Here is a 21,928-nt window from a genome sequence, read left to right as displayed (position 1 = left end):
CCTGACATATGGCTGTCAAGCCTCTGCTTAAAGACCTCCAAAGAAGGAGACTCCACCACACTCCTTGGCGGCAAATTCCACTGTCGAACAGCTCTTACTGTCAGGAAGTTCTTCCTAATGTTTAGGTGGAATCTTCTTTCTTGTAGTTTGGATCCATTGCTCCGTGTCCGCTTCTCTGGAGCAGCAGAAAACAACCTTTCTCCCTCCTCTATGTGACATCCTTTTATATATTTGAACATGGCTATCATATCACCCCTTAACCTCCTCTTCTCCAGGCTAAACATGCCCAGCTCCCTTAGCCGTTCCTCATAAGGCATCGTTTCCAGGCCTTTGACCATTTTGGTTGCCCTCCTCTGGACACGTTCCAGTTTGTCAGTGTCCTTCTTGAACTGTGGTGCCCAGAACTGGACACAGTACTCCAGGTGAGGTCTGACCAGAGCAGAATACAGTGGCACTATAACTTCCCTTGATCTAGATGCTATACTCCTGTTGATGCAGCCCAGAATTGCATTGGCTTTTTTAGCTGCCGCGTCACACTGTTGGCTCATGTCAAGTTTGTGGTCAACCAAGACTCCTAGATCCTTTTCACATGTACTGCTCTCAAGCCAGGTGTCACCCATTTTGTATTTGTGCCTCTCATTTTTTTTGCCCAAGTGCAATACTTTACATTTCTCCCTGTTAAAATTCATCTTGTTTGTTTTGGCCCAGTTCTCTAATCTGTCAAGGTCATTTTGAAGTGTGATCCTGTCCTCTGGGGTGTTAGCCACCCCTCCCAGTTTGGTGTCATCTGCAAATTTGATCAGGATGCCCTTGAGTCCATCATCCAAGTCGTTGATAAAGATGTTGAATAAGACCGGGCCCAAGACAGAACCCTGTGGCACCCCACTAGTCACTCTTCTCCAGGATGAAGAGGAACCATTGATGAGCACCCTTTGGGTCCGGTCAGTCAGCCAGTTACAAATCCACTGAGTGGTAGCATAGTCAAGACCGCATTTTACCAGCTTCTTTACAAGAATATCATGGGGCACCTTGTCAGATGCCTTGCTGAAATCAAGGTAGACTACATCCACTGCGTTCCCTTCATCTACCAGGCTTGTAATTCTGTCAAAAAATGAGATCAGGTTCGTCTGACATGACTTATTTTTCAGAAATCCATGCTGACTATTGGTGATCACAGCATTCCTTTCTAGGTGCTCACAGATTGTTTGCTTAATGATCTGCTCCAGAATCTTCCCTGGTATTGATGTCAGACTGACTGGGCGGTAATTATTTGGGTCCTCTCTTTTCCCCTTTTTGAAAATAGGGACAACATTTGCCCTCCTCCAGTCTGCCGGGACTTCGCCTGTTCTCCAGGAATTCTCAAAGATGATTACCAGTGGTTCTGAGATCACATCTGCCAGTTCTTTTAATACTCTTGGATGCAGTTCATCTGGCCCTGGAGACTTGAATACATCTAAACTAGCCAAGTATTCTTGGACTATCTCCTTAGTTATTCTGGGCTGTGTTTTCTCTGCTGAATCATTTGCTCCAAATTCTTCAGGTCGGGCATTGTTTTCTTTATCGGAGAAGACTGAGGCAAAGAAGGCATTGAGGAGTTCAGCCCTTTCTGTGTCCCCTGTTTGCATTTCACCATCTTCTCCTCTGAGTGACCCCACTGTTTCTTTGTTCTTCCTTTTGCTACGAACATACCCATAAAAGCCTTTTTTGTTGCTTTTAACCTCTCTAGCAAGCCTGAGTTCATTCTGTGCTTTAGCTTTTCTGACTTTGTGTCTACACGTGCTGGCTATTTGTTTGAATTCCTCTTTGGTGGTTTCCCCCCTTTTCCATTTTTTGTACACATCCTTTTTTAATCTTAACTCAGTTAAAAGTTCTTTAGATAGCCACCCTGGCTTCTTTAGGCACCTTCCATGTTTCCGTCTCATTGGTATTGCCTGAAGTTGTGCTTTTACTATCTCCCTCTTAACTAACTCCCAGCCATCACGAACTCCCTTTCCTTTTAGTATTACTGTCCATGGGATCTCACCCAGCACTTCCCTAAGTTTTATGAAGTCGGCTTTCTTAAAGTCAAGAAATTGAGTCCTAGTATGCTTGGCTGCTCCTTTCCGCTGTATAGTAAACTTCAGAAGAGCATGATCACTTGCGCCTAATGATCCTTCCACTTCTACCCCATTAACCAGGTCATCAACATTGGTTAGGACCAGATCTAAAATGGCTGTTCCTCTTGTTGCTTCTCCCACTTTCTGGACAATGAAGTCTGCAAGGCCAGTGAGGAATCTGTTTGACCTTATGCTCTTGGCTGAGTTTGACATCCAACAAATATCCGGGTAATTGAAGTCCCCCATTACTACTATCTCCCTTCCTTTTGCATGCTTGGCCATCTGTTCCAGGAAGGCATCATCTATGTCCTCCGTTTGGCTTGGGGATCTATAGTAAACTCCCACAATGAGGTCACTGTTATTCTTCTCTCCCTTAATTTTGACCCAAATGCTCTCACTTTGGCTTTGAGGTTCTAAATCTTGGATCTCTTCACAGGTATACACATCCCTGACATATAACGCCACTCCTCCTCCTTTCTTGTCTGGTCTGTTTCTCTGAAATAGATTGTATCCCTCCATTTTTACATTCCAATCATGGGACTTATCCCACCAGGTTTCAGTGATGCCTATTATGTCATATTTAGTTTGCTGTACCAAGAGCTCAAGCTCATCTTGTTTATTTCCCATGCTTTGTGCATTAGTGTACAGACATTGAAGTCCATTAGTCATTCCCCCGTGTCTCTTATTTAAGGATTTTTTCCTCCCACCACTAGGTCTGCTTGCTGTTTGCTCCATTTAGTCTATGACATTTGGATGATCATCTTCATCAATTGATAGACTCCTACCTTCAGGAGCACTGTCTCCCTCCCCCATATTAGTCAGTTTAAAGCCCTCCTGATGAGGTTTCTGAGTTTTTTGGCAAAAACATTCCTCCCAACCGTTGTGAGATGCAGCCCATCGCTTGCCAGAAGTCCATCTTCAAGAAACTGCAGTCCGTGATCTAAGAATCCAAACCGTTCCTGTTTACACCATTTGCGAAGCCAGCTGTTCACTTCCACTATTTTTCCCTCTCTCCCTGGGCCACGTCGTTCAACTGGGAGGACAGATGAGATGACGATTTGTGCATTTAATTGCTTCAATTTCCTCCCCAGAGCCTCGTAGTCTCTTTTGATCTTCTGGAGGCTGTTGCTTGCAGTGTCATTGGTTCCCACATGAACCAAGAGGAAGGGGTATTTGTCAGTGGGTTTTATGATTCCTTGCAGTTGTTCAGTTACATCTTGGATCTTAGCCCCGGGGAGACAGCACACTTCCCGAGACATCTTGTCAGGCCCACAGATCACTGCTTCTGTTCCCCTCAGTAGGGAATCCCCTATCACCACTACACGCCTCCTCTTAGGTTTGGTCGGGGTTCTTCCGTGAGCGGTCCGTTCCAAGGTCGCCTGCACATTCCCTGAGGAGTGTCCTCCTTCTCCTTGTGCCCTCCATCTTTCCCAACATCAGGGTCTTTTCCAGGGAGTCTTCTCTTCTCATGAGGTGGCCAAAGTATTGGAGCCTCAGCTTCAGGATCTGTCCTTCCAGTGAGCACTCAGGGCTGATTTCCTTCAGAATGGAGAGGTTTGATCTTCTTGCAGTCCATGGGACTCTCAAGAGTCTCCACCAGCACCATCACGTTTGTAGGCTTGCTTATTATAGTTCAGCATTTTTATATATGTTTTTGGGGTACTCTGTATACAGAGGATGCAAGCAAGAAAGGAGGCAGAGGAAAGGGACAAAAATCTGGAGGATGTGGCCTCCCTCAGCCTCCTGGTGTTTTGGACTCCCAACCTGTAAATGTCCTAAATAATCAGGGGTGATGAGAATTGAAGGGCAACAGGTTGGGGAAAGCGGAACGGCCTCGGTCCAGTATATCTGAAGGAGCGTCTCCACTCCCATCGTTCTGCCCGGACACTGATGTCCAGCACCGAGGGCCTTCTGGCGGTTCCCTCACTGCGAGAAGCCAAGTTACAGGGAACCAGGCAGAGGGCCTTCTCGGTAGTGGCACCCGCCCTGTGGAACACCCTCCCACCAGATGTCAAAGAGAACAACAACTACCAGACTTTTAGAAGACATCTGAAGGCAGCCCTGTTTAGGGAAGCTTTTAATGTTTGATGTATCACAGTATTTTAATATTCTTTTGGAAGCCGCCCAGAGTGGCTGGGGAAACCCAGCCAGATGGGCGGGGTATCAATAATAAATTATTATTATTATTATTATTATTATTATTATTATTATTATTAAAGCATGTCTAAAAGATGAGGCAAAGATCTGGAGCGGCTACATCATGTCTGTAAAGGACAACTCCATTTGTACTATCTTTTGTGTGCATGTGTTAAAGAGCCACTGCTACATGTGTGTACCAAAACACACACTTGTGTTTCCTACATATGGAAAAACCTTAATGCATAACAGTTGCACAACCTATTTCCATATACATCAACTCACAGATTAGCATATTAAGTGGGCACTCTCTTGCAGGTTCCCACACCATATTAGGTTAGACAGGTGGACAACAGACTTAGAGGACCACACTGCTGGTGGCATAACACCCCAGTTGTGGAACGCTCTCTACAGAGTTCACCTGGCATGGCACCATAAAAAAGGTAAAGGTAAAGGACCCCTGACAGTTAAGTCCAGTCGTAGACAACTCTGGGGTTGCGGCGCTCATCTCACTTTACAGGCTGAGGGAGCTGGCGTTTGTCCGCAGATAGTTTTTCCGGGTCATTTGGCCAGCATGACTAAGCTGCTTCTTCCAGAGCAGCGCACAGAAATGCCTTTTACCTTCCCGCCGGAGCGGTACCTGTTTATCTATTTGCACTGGTGTGCTTTCAAACTACTAGGTTGGCAGGAGCTGGGACCGAGCAACGGGAGCTCACCCCGTCGCAGGGATTCGAACCGCCGACCTTCCGATCGGCAAGTCCTAGGCTCTGTGGTTTAACCCACATCACCACCCATGTCCTGGCATGTACCATAGTGCCAGGCAAAGACCAAGTGCTTTAGATATAATACTGCTCCCTGCTTAATGCTGCAATTGTGACATTGGTGACCTTTTAACTATATTTTGATGACATTTACATTGCACTTGTTCTTAGCCAGTTTGCAGATCACCCTGGGAATAAAAAATGGCCTGTGTAGGGAGGCAAGGTAGATACTAAATAAGCAGACATGGTGGCTTAGGGCCCTTGTATTTACGGGACTGCCTCTCCTGGTATGCCCCGCAGAGGATCTTAAGGTCCATGAATAACCATAGTTTAGAGGTCCTGGGCCCTAAGAAAGCCAGACTATCCTCCACCAGGGCCAGGGCCTTTTCAGTGATGGCTCCAACCTGGTGGAATGCTCTGTCCCATGAGACTAGGGCCCTTCAGGAGTTAACCTCCTTCCATCGGGCCTGTAAAACAGAGCTGTTCCACCTGGCCTTTAATTTGAATTCAGCCTGATCTTTTATTTCTCTTCTCTTCTCTTCCCTCCCCCTCCCCTTTTATGAAGATTACCTGCTCTGAGACCCTACAGCTAATTCTCCCCTGGCCTCCTTGCTGGCCCAAGTAGGACTAATTCAGCCAGCTAGCCCTGGTGACTATCTAATGCTTATTAGATGGATTAATGCCAAATTAATTTATGAACTTTGAATTTTATTGTTATTCCTGTTTTTATACTGTATTTTATGCTGCTTCTACAATTAAGTGTTTTAAATTTGTTGTTAGCCTCCCTGAACCGGGAAGGGCAGGGTATAAATAAATTATTATTATTATTATTATTATTATTAATATTATTAATATGCATGTGGGGAGTTGCTTGAAGTGGACCTAAGATGATGTCAGGTACCATTCGTCACGAAACAGGAAAAGGGTGCAGATAACTTTAAGGATGTTTTCTATGAGTTCTGGGTGTGGTTTTCCAGGCTAATTAGGCACAGCTGGTGATGTGCATAAAGGTGGAAGAAGTTGCAGTTCGCAACCGCCTGCAGAAAGAGAACACCCACATGCTTTGTGTCGGTTGTTTGTACAGCCCTAATAAAACTCTTGTTTGAGTATTTTACATCAGTCTCGTGGTTCTGTCGTCTGCCGCCAGGGAAAATTCACCTCCAATAGATGATACATGGTTCCTCATTTGAAATCTGGGGTCAACACTTTGATCTACCATGAATACATCTGAAAACTGAAATATGCTTGGACTTTCCCCAACGCCTGTGGTTGGAAGCCGTGGCACAGGAATTTTAGTACCTGGTAGAAATGGTCAGGGGACGCGGGTGGCGCTGTGGGTAAAAGCCTCAGCGCCTAGGGCTTGCCGATCGAAAGGTCGGCGGTTCGAATCCCCGTGGAGGGGTGCGCTCCCGTTGTTCGGTCCCAGCGCCTGCCAACCTAGCAGTTCAAAAGCACCCTTAAGTGCAAGTAGATAAATAGGGACCGCTTACTAGCGGGAAGGTAAATGGCGTTTCCGTGTGCGGCTCTGGCTCGCCAGAGCAGCGATGTCACGCTGGCCACGTGACCCGGAAGTGTCTCCGGACAGCGCTGGCCCCCGGCCTCTTGAGTGAGATGGGCGCACAACCCTAGAGTCTGTCAAGACTGGCCCGTACGGGCAGGGGTACCTTTACCTTTACCTTTAGAAATGGTCAAGGTCAATTGCAGAACATCTCGTCTCCATCCCATACCACAACCCCTTGCCTCAAATTTCCTTAGGAAATGAATTGTGTTGCCAGGCAGTTAGATACTTGCTAGAAAATGACCCGTAGCCGCAGAGTGTTTCAGAGGTCCTGCTCTTACAAAGGGAAGCTGTTTCCTCGTCCCTCCGAAACTGGGAGGTTGGCTGTTGCACAGCAACAGTTAACTTGCTTGCTTCTGGTCTGAGCTGCCAGCATTCCTGCTGACATCAGTGATATATAAAGCAGTACGTACAAAAGGAGCCATGTTTGTTTCTCTTCATCCAGGGAGCGCCAATTAAAATGCATGTCCAATGGAGAGCGATGCGCTTGGTGAGAAATTTGATGTTGTTATTATTATTTTAAAAAGGTTTTACAAAGGACCTGTTTAAAAAGGAATGCCATGGAAGGAGCACAGTTAGCAAATCTGGGGCACGTACTGTTTCCAAGCGTGTTAGAATGGGAAACTTCGTATAGTGATATTAGGAAACTTTGCTAAAGTGTACACACCCTTTTATTCTGTAGTTAGCAAATGTTGCTTTGCAATGGATTGCAGCTTTTTAAAGTGTGGGTTTCTCTTCAGATCGTATAAACCTTTCGCCTTTTAAAGTGTGGGTGAGTAGTTTTAGTGCGTTTTATCCATAAACGTTGACCTGTTGGGTTTCGTATGAATGAAATTGTTGTAGGTGAAGCTGCTTTTGAGTTCAGTAACCATAGAAAAGGGGTATGTAAAATACGCTCGACTTACTAAAATGAATGCTAGTTAGTACTTTGTTCATGTAATTGCTCACAGCTCCTGATGAACACTTCTAACAGTGAATTCCTGTAATTTTTATGGATTACCATGCAGCTGAAGCAGAGGGTTGTAGTGAACCGCTGAAAAATCATCCAGTATGTGTGCGTTATAAATCTGTTTTTGAACAAATTTCCAAATGTTGATAAAAACACAATACGGTCAAAATCCTATTACTGTATTCCGTTTGCGGTGTATGCAATTACACTGTGAGGAGGACTTTTTGCTAAATACTTCAATATGAATGTTGGAGTAACAGTTCTGGTGAAAGCGACAAAAGGAAGCTTATTCATATACATAGATTTGGTTTTTAATTCCTCAAGGTGTGTATTTTGAGGAATGTAATACAGGCAAGTTTTTAATATGCTTCTTTCAAGTTACTTATCCTAACACTCAAAATAAACCGAGAAGTGCTACCTATATTTCTGAACTTCTTAAAAAAAACAACCTGATCTCATGGAAGCCAGCCATACCGTTAACAGAATAATGGTTCATGGCTGAATTTGAGGGCTGTTTTCCTAACTTATGCTTTCTTGGAGTTAATTTTTTGTTAAAACCAGTCAGGCTTTCTTCTGAGTAAGTGGGTTCAGATTCTGTACTATTAGAACTTCCATGTTGGAAGCATGTTTTGATGGATGCCAAATTTTATACCTTTTGGATCATTGCAGAATGCCCGTTTCTCATGCAAGGAAGCAACTCGGCTCTGAAAAAGCTCCTCCAATTGTTCAGTATTTACTGTAAAAAGTTTGCATCAATGTCTGCTTAAGAGAGTTGAAGTTATATCTTCTGCATTCTAAAGAGATGTCCATCGATAGGCAACACAAAGAGAATATCTATCTCAAATGGTAACTCATGTCTCTTGTCCTCAGACAATCGAAGAAAAGAACCTCTGCTTGGCGGTCATGATCCTCGAACGGCTGTTCAGCTTCGAAGCCTCAGTACTGTTCTAAAACGTCTAAAAGAAATCATGGAAGGAAAAAGCCAGGTAATGCTTTGAGGAGGAGGGAGAGGTGTTAATATGATGGAGCTGCTATGAAACACACGTCGTGTTTGGTGTTTACGAAAGACTGTCTTGTTCTTCGAGTCAATACAGGGATCGAAACAGCACTACCCGCTGCTGCAAGAAGTTCCCACAAGCCCTTAAGGCAAGATTAAGCTTCACTAATTTCAGCAGCTTCTGGATGAAACGAATTGCTTACGAAGTATTGATGAAAATGAGCTTTTATTTAAGGCTTTCAGCCTAATGAGACGTGCTTCTTCCAAAATGGTGGGTTAAAACAAGGTTGAGAAACCCTTTTGGCCTAGTGGTCCATACTTTCCCACCAACTTGGACAGATGCCACTCACCTGTCCGTCATCTGATGTCAGTGTTGGGATACTCCCAGGGAGACAAAATCCATCATGACTCCACATCGTCTCCGGACATCCATCGATCTCCCGTAGACACGCAGTATCAGCAATTAGCGACACGAGCTCCAGAAATAGCTTGCCACATTCCACGCTCTATCAGCAGATAATGCACAGCGAAAGATGCACTCAGGAGAGTATTATTTACAAGTTTATTCCATGTTGGTCAGAACAAAGAAAAACATGACTGCCTGCTTCAGTGTTCCGGCATAGAGAGGAAACGAAAGCAAAGACACAACAGAAACATCCTGTGAAACAGGAAATACACAGGTTGTGACACAAACATCGTGCTCCCTTTTAAGGTGGAACGGAAATATCCTAACAGTCAGTTGACTGGTGGGTGGTCTTGCTCACTTGTCAGAGTCAGCCCTTGGGGGTGGGGGAGGGAGTCTGCTTTGCCAGTGTATCCTGCCCTGGAAATGCTCTGGTGAAACACCACCCAGCAGGAGTAAACTCTCTGTTCATCAGCTGATGAATGGAGGTCTTAGTCCTGCTCTCTGCTTCACCAGCCGGATTGAACCCTTCCCCTCCCCTCCCATCAGCTGATGTCACCAAGTGATGCCAGCTGATTGACTGGTGGGCATGGCTAGGGGAAAATGGCCTCACATGCCAAATTGAAACCCCTGGGCATCCTCTCCCCTGGCTTACAGGCAAAGTTTGCCTTCCTGAGATAGTAGGAATCCTTTACTGGATCAAATTGTATAGCTTTAATAATATCACCTGGGAAAATATTTTGGCTTGAGTAAACCATGCCTTTGTATTAAAGAAGAAGGCTGCCTTTTAAAGGTTCGGTTGAATGGAGGGAGCAGTCCTCTGCTTAATGCCTTTAACATCACATATTTCTGCTAGGATGCTCTGGAGGAATCGCCTGAGTGTGATCAGAACTTGTTGAACGGCTGGGCCATTGTCTACTGGGCTTAAACTTTTACTTGGTAATCTAGAGACTGTGCTATCGGGCAATGTGTCTAAGAAGGACTTGCGCTGGGAAATCTAATTAGCCAGTTACTGAGGAAATGTAATCTCATCACGGCCTTGTGACTTCCCATGGTATTGTTTTAGCTTCGGAGATAGAAATATCCTACATAAATCTGTTGCCTTGTGTTGTGACCAGGCTAAATACTTAATTCCCTTCCCAGGACAGTGATCTGAAGCAATACTGGATGCCGGACAGCCAGTGCAAGGAGTGCTATGACTGCAGTGAGAAATTTACCACCTTTCGCCGCAGGCACCACTGCCGGCTGTGCGGGCAGATTTTCTGCAGCCGCTGCTGCAACCAGGAAATCCCTGGGAAATTCATGGGTTACACAGGTAAGGCATGAAGCGTTCAAAGTCTCAGCCTTTTTAGGGGAGGGGAGAAAGTTGCCTTTGTTTAAGGAGCCTTTCCACATGGGACGTGTGCTATGATGGGCTCTTTCAACCGCTTCATTCACAGTTCCATTCAAAGTTAAAGGTAGGACACTGTTAGTTGTGTTTGCAGGTCTTTCCCTGCTTCATACCTACCTCTGAAAGAATTTGCTCCCTTATATTCATAAATAAATGTAGGGACACAGGTGGCGCTGTGGGTTAAACCACAGAGCCTAGGACTTGCTGATAATTGGGTCGGTGCTTCGAATCCCCGCAACGGGGTGAGCTCCCGTTGCTCGGTCCCTGCTCCTTCCAACCTAGCAGTTCGAAAGCATGTCAAAGTGCAAGTAGATAAATAGGTACCGCTCTGGTGGGAAGGTAAACGGCGTTTCCGTGCGCTGCTCTGGTTCACCAGAAGCGGCTTAGTCATGCTGCCTACATGACCCGGAAGCTGTACGCCGGCTCCCTCGGCCAGTAAAGCGAGATGAGCGCTGTAACCCCAGAGTCGGCCACGACTGGACCTAATGGTCAGGGGCCCCTTTACCTTTACCTATTCATAAATGTACATTATGCAGTTATTTGGTGGGAATGTAGTTGACTTCACAGCATGAGGGATGGCACCTTGAGCAGTGCATAAGGCGAAGGAAGACTTCCTTATACACACATTAATGTGCCCTTCCTTTGTGCTCTGCCTTCCCTTTCTTTCAAAAAACCACACTATAGCTTCTTGTGATGTTTCTGGGATTTTCTCAATACTGCACCAGGATGGCAGCCCACCTTGCTTTTAAGCATGAAGAAGTCCCATCAGGAGGCTTTACTCCCCATTTTTATGCCCAACCTGAAGAATCAGTGGCAAGAGCTGTGGGAAAGCCAGGCCAATGAGCTTCTGTAGTTGAAATCACTGCTCCTTTAGATCAAGGAAGAAAGTTGTCCTGGTTTAGTTATGTATTGTGCACAGGAATCAGTGCCTGCCAGTAAATATTCTGGCTGGTGGGCTAGTATTGTTATCACCCCACTTCCTGGCAGGCCAAACTTGACAGGTGGGTGGGGTGTGATGTCACGATGGTGTCAGGTGATGTTGTGCTTTGAAGTCCCAGTTGTTGGGACTTCAAAGGGCAATGTTGCTTGAAAGCTCTTTTGCTGTTTGTAAAAGGCTTTCAAACAGCATCCCCCCCTTTCTGTTAGAGCCTTTGAGGCTGAAACGGGAGCGAGGAGGCAATGTCTGAAGCGCTTCGTCAAAGAAACTGTTTTTCTTCCTTCCCGATCACCTGATGGGGAGGCGGGGGGGGGGGGAGTCTTTTTGGAAGCAGTGGCTGCTCGCTCAAGAAGCCTCACGTACAGTGAATGCTTCCCGGAGGAGGGAGCTCCTTTCAACTCACAGCTTCTCAAATCGTAGAAAAGCCTGGCGAGAAAAACAATATCAGAAAGTAGACTTTCTTTCGGATCCTTAGTTTCCCTGCTGTAGAGGGCAAGGCTGTTCAATCTTTATTGTTTGTCGACAGGTGACCTCCGAGCTTGCACTTACTGCCGTAAGATAGCCTTAAGCTACGCTCACTCCGCAGAGAGTAACTCCATCGGGGAAGACTTGAATGCTCTGTCTGACTCTGCCAACTGTGTGTCAGTACTGGATCCTGGCGAACCGCGGACTCCGGTTGGCAGCCGAAAAGCCAGCCGCAACATATTCCTCGAAGAAGACCTTACCTGGCAAAGGTATCAATATATCTGGTTTGGCGGGGAATCCACTTAGTTTTAAGTGTTTGGAATATCTTTTGTCCACCCAGTCACACAATTTGTCTGCAGTATTCTGCTTGAATGCAGTGGTCCAATCACACTGGCTGTTGCTATGGTATTGTGTTGATTTTGCACATCAGGTTTTGATAAGCCATGGCTTCCGTCAATAGCGGAATGGCTTAACTGACTTTGCCATATTGTCTTCTCGCCATAATTTTTGTTCCTGGAACCCTAACATTAGCAAGACAGAGCAGGCAGAGAGCCTTGTTTGTGTATCTGAAGAACTTTGTGTGTGCAAGAGACTTAAGAGTTCTGCAAAAGATATACAACTGGGGCAGCTGGGGGCTGGATGCCACCTCCAGTCTTTCCTGCTGTGTCCCATCTTTGCCCCTTCCTCTGCAGTTAGGTTGTTAAAGCCTTCTATTGTGTCTGTCTCTCCCAGCAGATGCCGTCTCTCTCTACACCCAAAGGCTTAAACACTGAGAGCCAGTGTGGTGTAGTGGTTAAGAGCGGTAGACTTGTAATCTGGTGAACCGGGTTTGCTTTCCCGCTCCTCCACATGCAGCTGCTGGGTGACCTTGGGCTAGTCACACTTTTCTGAAGTCTCTCAGCCCCACTCACCTCACAGAGTGTTTGTTGTGGGGGAGGAAGGGAAAGGAGAATGTTAGCCGCTTTGAGACTCCTTAGGGTAGTAATAAAGCGGGGTATCAAATCCAAACTCTTCTTCTTCTTCTTACGGTAAGCTTCCTTGAATGAGAGTCCACTTCATCAAATGCCTGCAAAACCAGACGCCACAATGAACCCATTAGTCTGCAAGGTGCCACTGAGACACTTTCCTCTTCTGACCCCAAAGGGCTTCCAATCTTATGATAGACACAAGGAAACAACAGCGGAAAGAGACAAGTGGAAGTGGGTCGAGAACATGCCATTAATTCATTTACACGTATCTTCAGCTTGGTTACTACCACAACAATTTTAAAAAACCTTGTCTGCTGCTGGGTCCACATGCATGCTGCAGTCAAGCAGCAGACCCAAGTAGGAGGGAGGTCCCCCCCCCCCACCCATTCTTCTCCCCGGGTATGTGGGGCAAGGAAGGAAATGCCATTCCCGCCACGGGCTTGCTGGCTCAGTTGTTTCTTAAAGCAGCTTAAGAAGGCATGTGTTTGGCTTCCACATGCATAGCTCAGTTGGCAGAGCATGATCTCAGGGTTATGGGTTTGAGCCCAGTTGGGCAAAAAGATTCCTGTAACGCAGGGGTTGGACTAGATGACTCTTGTGGTCTCTTCCAACTCTCTATGATTCCTCATCCCATGTGAGCAAGGGGGTGGGGAGAACTGTTTCAAAGGAGACCGTTGGGTCAAGCCCTCTGCTCCTGGATCTGCCACGATGGAAATAAGCACAATCTGGTGGTTTCATTGGCACAGGAGAGAGTTTCTAGCCCCCTCAAGGTTCTATCAGTTATCAGTTTTTATGATACAGTAAAGTGTATTTACGTGTATGTAAGCTGCTTGGGGATCTTTCAATAAGTCTGATGGATGTTGATGAAAAAAGTTGCATGATTGGACACGCTTTGAGCGCCTGAACTTTCCTAGCTTGAATCTGAAAGGAAGAGATGCATATTTTGTAAATCTCAAAGTGAATTTAGACTGCTCTTCTCGGTCCGAGTCCTTTTCGCAATCCCACAGCTTTCATGAGGCTGGAATTCTGTAAAAGTGTTCAGCTGAGACATGGTTTTGTGGCTTCCTTGTGATGGATCAGGTTGCAATATGTTAACATTAACTGCTGCAACTAAGAGAACCCTCCAACAACATCTGTAGGCAAACACTGAAGTTGCTCATCAGTGATAAGCTGTAGTAAAACATCTGACCTGTGGTGTGAGGGATAAATCCTGCCTTGTTTCTTTTCTAAATTTGAATACAGCACCCTCTGCTGTCTGTGAGTTGAAAACAATTATTTTCAGTAGTGTCGAAACGTTGAGAGATTGGCGTATGCATTCCCCAGCCAGCATACTCCTGGAACTGAACTTTCAGTATAGAGGAGTGTCTCTGAGCATATACAGACTGCTTTTCCTTAGCAGCATTGGCCACTGTAAACAACTTCTGTTCTCCTGGAGGGCATTTTGATGTAGGTGGCACCTCCTTCCCCATCCCTGACCAAAAGAAACTTGGCTTGCAGAAATAATTGAGAGCAATTCTGGGTGGTCAACAAAACATAGTTAATATTTCATAGCCCTGGATTACTGGGATATGTAACCTGCCCTATTCTTTTCAGACTCAATTTATAAAAAGACTTTAAAACCTCATATTCCAGACTGCAAAATTCTAATTCACGGCCTAGGACCCTCATACCTACGGGACCGCCTCTCCTGGTATGCCCCACAGAGGAAGTTAGATTGGCTTCAACCAGAGCCAGGGCCTTTTCAACACTGGCTCCAACCTGGTGGAACGCTCTGCCTCATGAGACTAGGGCCCTGCGGGATCTGATTTCTTTCCGCAGGGCCTATAAGACAGAGTTGTTCCGCCTGGCCTTTGGCTTGGAGCCAATTTGATTCCCTCCCTCCCTCCCTCTCTTTCTTTTTTCTTTTCCTTCTCCTACTGCGATGAGGCTACATTTTAATATTTTAATGTTCCATTATTTTAATGTTGTAATTTACTTTTGTTTTTAAGTTGTAATCATTCATCTAGTTTTTATTATTGCTTGTAAGCCGCTCTGAGCCCGGCCTTGGCTGGGGAGGGCGGGGTATAAATATTATTATTATTATTATTATTTATTATTTATATTGTGATGTGGAGTGGGGAACAGTGATGCATAGAGAAGATTCTTGTTATAGTCGTACCTTGGAAGTCAAATAGAATCTGCTCCGGAAGTCCATTCGACTTGCAAAGCATTCGACTTGCGAAACGTTCGACTTCCAAAGCGTGGCTTCTGATTGGTTGCAGGAAGCTCCTGCAGCCAATCAGAAGCTGCAGAAGCCCTGTCAGATGTTTCGATCCGGGGTTTTGATCTTTCAGGAGCCAGAACGTTCAACTCCCAAGGTGTTCAGGAGCCGAGGTACGACTGTACTTTTAAATGACTTTGTTTTTCTTATCCTTAGTTCCGCCTCCCCCTTGCAGAATTGCAGTGTTCCACAGCATTTGAGAACTTGTTGCTTGCTATAGCTTTTAAGGAAGCACTTTAAAACCTTTCTGCTTTCGAAGAACAATTGTAAAGAATATAAATCTGCTGGTTTTTAAGTCCTGGGAGAACTCACTGAGTTGTAGTGTAATAACGATGGCTTGCTTTAATTGCAGTAATTTGGTGCTAGTTGCTGCTTAAAAACAGTGTCATTTACTTGCAGCTTGATTCACCCAGACTCTTCATCCTCCACGTTATCGACACGTCTTGGATCAGTTCAGGAGGAAGCAGGGAAGGCTCCCGCTCGGAATAGGTGAGCCACCCACTCTCGTGCTTATGTGTGTATGAAGTTGCATCTGTGGAAATGGCACACTGCGGATCCCGTGTAAAGTTTATTTCTGCGGACGAAGTCTTAAAATGACACTGACTTTCCGTCAAAAGAAGATCGTGTCCTTTGGTTAGGGAGTGACATTACGACGATACTTGCTTGACATCACTGTGTTGTCCACAATAGATGGCAAGAGATCTGCAAACACAGCGTGAAGTCTATAGTTCAGGTCTCGTGCTGAGTGAAATGACATCAGAGATGTTGGACATATGGAATAACTTTTCCCTATTGGTGGTCCTTCCTCTGGGTGGTTGGGGGATTTACTGGGCTGTTCCAAAAGGTTGATAGTGGCACATTTTTGTGGACCAAGGGTGTTCTTGCTGGTCCAAACCTTAGCCTTGCTAGTGACCCAGTGGGTGGGCAATTGTCACCTTTCTCACAAATCTTGATCTTTGGCCATATACGTCATATGTCCTCAGGATTTGGGGGAGGTTAACTTCCAGGGCTCGTTTCTTCTCTCCACAGTAGAAGATGTACAGATTACCGTATTTTTCGCTCCATAAGATGCACTTTTTTTCTTCCTAAAAAGTAAGGGGAAATGTTTCTGCATTTTATGGAGCGAATGCGTGGTCCCTGGAGCTGAATTGCCCAGGCGCAAAAAGCAAATCATGCTATATTTTTTTTGAAAGAGGGAAGTGGGTGTTGAAACAAAGCTGTTGATCGTTTGTGGGGAGAGAGATAAGGGACGCTAGAGATAAAGGAGGCTGCCTGGGGGGGGGGTAAAGACAGCAAACTTGCAAGGAGAGGAGACAGGAATACTAAAGCAAGCAATGAGGAGAGAAATTAGAAGAAAAGGAGGAGCAAACAACTGCTCCAGCTAAGGAAAAGACGCTAAGGCAAACAAGAGGGAAGGGAGTGTTGAAACGAAACAGCTAATCGGTGGGATTGGGAGAGAGATAAGGGATGCTAGCGGAGGCTGCCTGGGAGGGGGGAGGTAAAAGCCCATGGATCCTCAGGATTTTTACATCGGGTCACCCCAAATTCATCATTAGATCACATAGCATGCCCATGGCTACAGCCTGCAGCAAAAAAATCACTCACCCGCTGTTGCGTGGGGCCGCAGTGGCACAAAAACGTGGTTACAAAGCACGGATCCACATGGATCCTCAGAATTTTTGCATTGGGTCACCCCAAATTCACCATCAGATCACATGTCTGTGGCCACAGCATGAACCACAAAAAATGAGACATCCACTGTTTCGTTCAGAATATTTTTTTTCTTGTTTTCCTCCTTTAAAAACTAGGTGCGTCTTATGGTCTGGTGCGTCTTATGGAGCGAAAAATACAGCACCTTAGATACTTAGGTCAGCTGGAAGATCAGTGTCTCTCCAACTCCTTTACTCTTGAAATAATCAAGGCTTGGTGTTTTACTTTCCATTGCCATACAGTGGTGCCTCGCAAGACGAAAAGAATCCGTTCCGCGAGTCTCTTCGTCTTGCGGTTTTTTTCGTCTTGTGAAGCAAGCCCATTAGCGGCTTAGCGGATTAGCGCTATTAGCTGTTTAGCGGCTATTAGCGGCTATTAAAGGTTTAAGGGATTAGCGGCTATTAGCGGCTATTAAAGGCTTAAGGGATTAGCTGCTAAAAGGCTATTAGCGGCTTAGCGGGCTTAGTGGATCAGCTGATAAGCGGCTTAGCGATCAGCTGTTAAGCGGCTTAGCGATCAGCTGTTAAACGGCTTAGCGATCAGCTGTTAAGCGGCTTAGCGGCTTGGGGAAAGGGGGGGGGGAGGGAAAAAACCCCGCAAGAATCGCAAGACATTTTTGTCTTGCGAAGCAAGCCCATAGCAAATTCGTTTTGTGAAGCACCTCCAAAACGGAAAACCCTTTCGTCTAGTGGGTTTTCCGTCTTGCGAGGCATTCGTCATGCGGGGCACCACTGTACTTACGGCAAGGAAGCAGTCTTGCCAGAGGCATTTATAAGAGGTGCCTTCACACAGAATCAGGGGGTTGGGAGGGACCCTGAGGGTCATCTAGTCTGGGGCTCCAATTTGCTCCCAAAGTCTTCCCGTCAAAGGTTGCCCTAAAATGGAAGTTGGTCCTCTGAATTATTATTAAGTAGACTGATCTTAATTTTCCCCATATTAGAGTTAGTGGACAGGGCAGGGGGTTAGTATGTCAAGCAGGCTCCTCCTTACTATTTGAGGAAGGGGGAAAAATCTCACTTGGGACAAATCAGCTTAATAGTTTTGCATTGAGATCCCAAAAGCTTATTTCCAGTTGCTGATTTTCAAAACGCTACATTGACTTTGAGAGAGAGAAAGAGAGATGGGCATTACTTGGGAGGTTCCTAACCTTACCTAATGTTGTAAAATCTTGGACCTGCTCTGTTAAACTTTAATTTTAAAGAGCTGGAGTGAGCTTAAAGGCATTGTTTTCTTTCTCCTGCCAGATCAGCCAGCGTTACTAACCTGTCCCTGGATCGCTCTGGATCGCCCATGGTCCCATCCTATGAGACATCTGTCAGTCCACAAGCTAACCGCACATACGCCAAGGAGGCCAACGAGGACGAGCGCAAAATTCTCCTGGTATAAGCCAAGCAGTTTTTTAAAAAAATCTTTCATTCTTCTTGCAGAAATCTGTAGTGCCTTGCTGCTTTGGGGCTCTCTGTTTCTTAGGTGCAGTCACCTTGTGCTGCTCCCTGGCTGCAGTTTATGAACTGTTGTAATGCTATTTGCAACCCACCCTCATGGGCTATCCCATTTTATCTTCATTATAATCCTATACGTATGTATGTTTGAAAAGGCACTTTTATACGAAAAGGTACTTTTATACGACTACCTAGTTTTGGAAGCGATTTCAGAGTTTCCAGCTTCAGCCTGGAAAGATTAGCAACTTTATATATATATATTTTAAAAACCTTTAAGGAATCGCTAAACCCTTGTGTCGTTAGGTCTGAGAATGCAACTGCGGTGGTTGTTTGAACCAGCTTTGCAAGAGAAAATGCTAGCACTTTATTTCGTTTGTCTCTCTCTGTGTGCGCGCTTCCGTGCCATTTATTGACTTTCTATGCCATGTAAGACGATTTACATATTTAATTTAATGCATTTATATCCCACCTTTTTCTCCCAAGGAGCTCAAGGTAGTGTACATGGTTCTCATGCTGCTCAGTTAATCCTCACAACTACCCTGTGAGGCTGAGAGGCTGTGATTGGCTCAAGGTCACCCAATGAGCTTCGTGGCTGAGCGGGGATTTGAACCCTGACCTCCCAGGTCTCTAACCACTACACCACACTATCTTTTTCAGGGATACTGTTGCTTCAGTATCATAGGACTAATTTATATATGAGAGCCAGTGTGGTGTAGTGGTTAAGAGTGGTAGACTCGAAATCTGGTGAACCGGGTTCGATTCCCCGCTCCTCCACATGCAGCTGCTGGGTGACCTTGGGCCAGTCACACTTCTCTGAAGTCTCTCAGCCCCACTCACCTCACAGAGTGTTTGTTGTGGGGGAGGAAGGGAAAGGAGAATGTTAGCCGCTTTGAGACTCCTTAAAGGGAGTGAAAGGCGGGATATCAAATCCAAACTCTTCTTCTTCTTATATGCAAGCAGGCATATTGCGCTGAAGTAAGAGCTCCTCTCCCATATGACTTTCAGCTAAATATCTCAACTACTTCTGTTGAAAAGCATTTTGTTTGAGATGACGTCTCAGACAGGCAGGTGCTTGCTTGATGTTGCCACCCTGGACTCCTTTGGAAGGAAGGGTGGAATAGAAATTTAATAATAGTAATAATTTGTATATAATTTTTGAATGAGTGTGCATGTCTGAATTATCCCTGATTATGATTTGTAATACGTTGTGGTATTCACTGCTGCTTCAAAGGCCTGCCTGATGTAAGGGAGAGCCAAGCAATCTCTAGTTAGCTGTTCTAAGTGTGAAGAGCACAAAATGTTCAGCAGAGCTTCATTTATTGCTCTACCTGAAGACAGAATCAACAGACGGACACACATGTCTGCTGGTGAAGAAGGGAAGTTTGACATTTTAATCTTTCTCCCCCTTCCGCAAGCGCTTGCAGTCAGAATAAGAAAAGATAACAATAAGATACTGGCCATGTTTTCTCCTGATACAGATACGTACTCAGATACGATGTGCATACCGTATTTTTCGCTCTGTAGTATGCACCTTGTTTTAGAGGGGGACAAGACAAAAAATTCTCCCCCTCTCTGCTCAGCGCCCTTTCAGCGAAGCGGCAGGAGAAACAGAGCCCCTTCCATTTCTCCTCCCGCTTAGCTGAAGGGGCGCTGCGCAGCTCTCCCTCTCTGCTGAAGCCAGGAGAGTCTTGCTCTCCCGGCTTCAGCAAAAGGAACCCGAAGCCTCCGGAGCGCAGCGTGAGTTCCTGCTGCGCTCCAAAGGCTTCAGGCGGCTATCCCTGAAGCCTGGAGAGCGAGAGGGGTCGGTGTGCACCAACCCCTCTCGCTCTCCAGGCTTCAGCGAAAGCAACACGTAGCCTCCGGAGTGCGGAGGGAGCGCTCCCTTTGCGCTGCGGAGGTTTCGCGTTGCTATCGCTGAAGCCAAGGAGCCTGCATTCACTCCATAGGACGCACACACATTTCCTCTTAATTTTTGGAGGGGAAAAAGTGCGTCCTATAAAGCGAAAAATACAGTACATAGCCCTGCCTTTTTATGAATGTGTATAACAGAACACTGCCTTTGGTGGGGATGGTGCAGATCACTTGCAACAGATGTAAACAGCACTTCCCAAGGCGGCGGGAACACTTAAGCCCACCAAACAGATGCTATCTAAAAGTGTCATCACTCTTGCCTCGCAGGACTCAGTCCAGCTAAAGGACCTGTGGAAGAAAATATGCCATCACAACAGTGGCATGGAGTTCCAGGATCATCGCTATTGGCTGCGAACGCATCCCAACTGCATCGTGGGGAAGGAGCTGGTCAACTGGCTCATGAGAAACGGCCACGTCACCACCAGGTACCCGGCAACCCTGAGTTCATGACTGTCTCATTACTTCATGGCTCAGGGGATTACTGGGCTTTTATGAACTAGTTATATCCATGAAGGGAATGTGTTCTCTGTATTTATTTTTTTAGATTGCAACCAAATTATGAAATGCAATCGGTATTAAAAAGCATAAACCCTCAACCCACCCCCCCCCCATCCCATTTCTAATCCAAGGTAATTTTGCTGGGTAGAAAATGCTACTCTGTTATCGTAAGGTAGTTGTTTTTGGGCTTGTTCTAAATCGGTGGTTCTCCTTCTGTGAATGTAATATAAGCGCCATTCCTCAAATTATTATTTTGCTTTTTCTGCTGAGTCCCAGTATGTTTTGAACATTTATTCTTAATTATTATAATTCCTTGCCATTTGCATTCAATTAAAATTTGTGCGGTCCTCAACTTTCCTTCCTTCCTTCTTTCCTTCCATTTCACTATGACCTAAGTATGCTGTAGTTGAAAAAACAATCAGCTTTTAAAATAAGAATCTTGTCCTGATAGGGAGGGGGCCAGGTGACCCTCAGGGTCCCTTCCACCTCCACAATTCTGTGATTCTGTATTTTGTATTTGTAAAATCAATAAAAATGAATTCAAAAAAAGAAAAGTATTAGGCATTGCAATAAATGCCTAATAAAATGAATTGCCTCATAAAACATCCACGTATAAAATTTTTAAATATATACAAATAAACAACCATGTAAAATAGTAACAACGAGGATTTTCATTGGAATTTCTTCCCGCTAAATAGTGTCTTTTACAAACAATAAAGACTGCAACTCCATATTTGTGAAGTTTTCACTTTGGGCTTATAAATGTTTTTGGTAACTCACTTGCGATTCGAAACCTATCTTTTTTTCCAGAGCTCAAGCTATTGCAATAGGTCAGGCTCTGGTAGACGGGCGCTGGCTGGATTGTGTCAGCCACCACGATCAGATTTTCAGAGATGAGTATGCGCTCTACAGACCACTGCAGGTATGGTTTTTGTGTGTGTGTGGTGATTTCACCCGTGAATTGGGCTGCTGAACGAATTGCTTTCTGCTGCTGTGTAGTGGTTTTTGACTTTTTGTTCACCCAGATATAAAGAAAATCCTAATGGGCCATGGCAGTTTCCCCAAGGCTGTGTATTCAGGCCGTGCATTTGCTTGTTTGAAAAGGTGTGCAAAAGCAACTCTGATAAGTCACTAATGTAAACTAATTCACTTAAGGTCAAGAAATGTAGCAAGAAGGCTGAGAAACCTTCCGTGAAAACAAAGGTAGGCACCTTCCAGGTAACTGGAGAAGAGAAGTTGGTGGATCGGGAGGAAAAGGGATGAAGGGGAAGTTTTTAACAAAAAAAGTGACTTTTAGAAATGAGCCGTATCAAGCACAGATCGGTTTAGGCTGTCTCAGAAAAAGGTGTTTTGTATTAGATTGCCCCTCGAAAGCTTTCTCATTAAGGGCTTTGCGACAGCCTTAAAGACTCCTGTAATGCAAATTCAAGGAAGAGGCTGAGCAATT

The 21,928-nt window shown here is 45.3% G+C and overlaps 1 protein-coding gene across 9 annotated transcripts in view; it reads left to right on the top strand.

The window, feature by feature from the left end:
* The window catches only part of PIKFYVE (phosphoinositide kinase, FYVE-type zinc finger containing), a 107,190-nt gene that overhangs the window by 18,299 nt on the left and 66,963 nt on the right, over window positions 1-21,928 (top strand). For 5 of the 9 annotated variants that reach the window (XR_014502345.1, XM_083400443.1, XM_083400444.1 and 2 more), the window contains 7 exons: window positions 8,371-8,486; window positions 10,044-10,215; window positions 11,754-11,961; window positions 15,320-15,409; window positions 17,875-18,010; window positions 20,251-20,408; window positions 21,292-21,403. Coding sequence is in view for 8 of the 9 variants with exons in the window: in XM_083400443.1 (XP_083256569.1) it covers window positions 8,371-8,486; window positions 10,044-10,215; window positions 11,754-11,961; window positions 15,320-15,409; window positions 17,875-18,010; window positions 20,251-20,408; window positions 21,292-21,403 (992 nt within the window). In the remaining variant the exon portion in view is untranslated. Of the gene's footprint in view, window positions 1-8,370; window positions 8,487-10,043; window positions 10,216-11,753; window positions 11,962-15,319; window positions 15,410-17,874; window positions 18,011-20,250; window positions 20,409-21,291; window positions 21,404-21,636; window positions 21,685-21,928 lie in introns of all 9 variants that reach the window. The other 4 variants (XM_083400446.1, XM_083400440.1, XM_083400441.1 and 1 more) reach the window with 1 other exon arrangement.

Source organism: Podarcis tiliguerta, assembly GCF_965153285.1.
Source record: "Podarcis tiliguerta genome assembly, chromosome: 1".
In the NCBI taxonomy this organism is placed as follows: Eukaryota; Metazoa; Chordata; class Lepidosauria; order Squamata; family Lacertidae; genus Podarcis; species Podarcis tiliguerta.
This window is presented reverse-complemented; position numbering and strand designations above follow the sequence as displayed.